Source organism: Propithecus coquereli, unplaced genomic scaffold (assembly GCF_000956105.1).
Source record: "Propithecus coquereli isolate 6110/MARCELLA unplaced genomic scaffold, Pcoq_1.0 Scaffold246, whole genome shotgun sequence".
NCBI lineage: Eukaryota > Metazoa > Chordata > Mammalia > Primates > Indriidae > Propithecus > Propithecus coquereli.
The window spans coordinates 2,136,821-2,138,827 of record NW_012148019.1 but is presented as its reverse complement, the minus strand read 5'-3'; the positions used below and the strand labels follow the sequence as shown (position 1 = coordinate 2,138,827).

Below are 2,007 nucleotides of genomic sequence, written 5' to 3'. Positions count from 1 at the left end.
TTTATCAGCTCCATATGCAGCTCATACATTGGAAAGCATCCATTTAGGACTTCTCCTCTTGACAATATAGGGAGTAGACACTCTGAAGGGCCCTCCCATTACAATACAACTAGATCTATAAGACAGTGTATTTTTCAAAGCATTATTAAGCATGCAGGAAGAAATAGAATCCTCTAATGACGGAAAACAAAAAGAACAAACAAAAGACAATAAATTAAAAATGGAACAGGAGTTGTAAGCAGTATTCAGTAAGCAAACCCAAGGTCAAAGTTGCACCCAGGAAAAATTTTTAGGTTGGTGCCAAAGTAATTATGGTTTCGGAATTTTAAATCATTATAACTAGGCTCAAACACACCTTTATCAATCAAAATAGGAACCACTATAATCAACACATTTTTGACAATGAGAAATAAGTTTGTTTATTCCTGTAGCGTAAAAATCCGTGCTTAGGGATTCGAGGAACTCTTGGGAAGCATTTTCTGCATCCTGCCAGTTGTGGAACTGTTTTCCCTGCATAAAGTTGTCGAGATGCTTGAAGAAGTGGTGGTCGGTTGGTGAGAGGTCAGGTGCATATGGCAGATGAGGCAAAACTTCATAGCCCAATTAGCTCAACTTTGGAAACATTGGCTGTGTGACGTGCAGTCGGGTATTGTTATGGAGAAGAATTGGGCCCTTTCTGTTGACCGATGCCGGCTGCAGGCGTTGCAGTTTTTGGTGCATCTCAACAATCTGCTGAGGAGACTTCTCAGACGCAACGGTTTTGCTGGGAATCAGAAAGCTGCAGTGGATCAGACTGGTGGCAGACCACCAAACGGTGACCAGGACCTTTTTTTGGTGCAAGTTTGGCTTTGGGAAGTGCTTTGGAGCTTCTTCTCAGCCCAACCACTGAGCTGGTGGTAGCCGGTTGTTGTACAGAATCCACTTTTTGTGGCACATCACAATGTTGCGTACATTAAGAGAAGACCATACTTCAAAATGACGATTTTTTTGATTTTCGGTCAGCTCGTGAGGCACCCACTTAGCGAGCCTTTTCACCTTTCCAATTTGCTTCAAGTGCAGAACTACCCTAGAAGGGATGAGGTTGAGTTCTTCAGCAACTTCTCATGCAGCTGTAAGAGGATCAGCTTCGATGATTGCTCTCAATTGGTCGTTGTCAACTTCCGATGGCCACTGCGCTCCTCATCTTCAAGGCCCTCGTCTCCTTTGCAAAACTTCTTGAACCACCACTGCCCTGTACGTTCGTTAGCAGTTCCTGGCCAAATGCGTTGCTGATGTTGCAAGTTTTCTCCGCTGCTTTACAACCCATTTTGAACTCGAATAAGAAAATCACTCCAATTTGCTTTTTGTCTAACATCATTTCCATAGTCTAAAACAAATATGAAATAAATAGCAAGTAAAAAGTCATTAGCAAAAAAACATAAAGCGAGAAATGCTGAAATGTAATTGTGTTGGGAAAAAACTAAAGTGAGAAATGCGCATTAAAATGATATATAACATAACCGCATTTATTTAAGAATGTATTCCAATATCAAAGGGCAAATTTCAACAGTGCTAAAACCGTGACTACTTTTGCACCAATCTAGTAACACTAGGACTGAGAGACTAAGCCTTGGACCCACTTTCACGTGGGAAACCTGGGCGAGTTCAGGACCCCTGCATGAAGCCCAGATTCCAGAAGCGAGCAAATGCAAATGCTCTCTTCAGGAAAGCATCCCTGATTTATACCCTGAGGATTCTATGGTTCAGATCAGCCAAATAATAGCTCCACAAAGATTGAAAAATAATAATGTAAATCAACCATGAATGAGACGCAGAAGAAACAACAATCAGTAGATTTAGATATTAAAGTTCTCCATATATTAAAATTATCAGAATTAGAATATCAAACTATGTGTGAAATGTTTGAGAAATAAAAGATGGAATCCAAAAATAAACAATTAAAAATTATTACATATGATGAGACACATATAGAAACAAACCAATAGAATCTTAGGAGAAAAAATATAA

The 2,007-nt window shown here is 39.8% G+C and overlaps 1 protein-coding gene across 1 annotated transcript in view; it reads right to left on the bottom strand.

Moving 5' to 3' along the window:
- The window catches only part of AXDND1 (axonemal dynein light chain domain containing 1), a 104,449-nt gene that overhangs the window by 71,885 nt on the left and 30,557 nt on the right, over window positions 1-2,007 (bottom strand). The window contains 1 exon segment of the mRNA XM_012646528.1: window positions 1,573-1,579. Coding sequence (XP_012501982.1) covers window positions 1,573-1,579 — 7 coding nt within the window.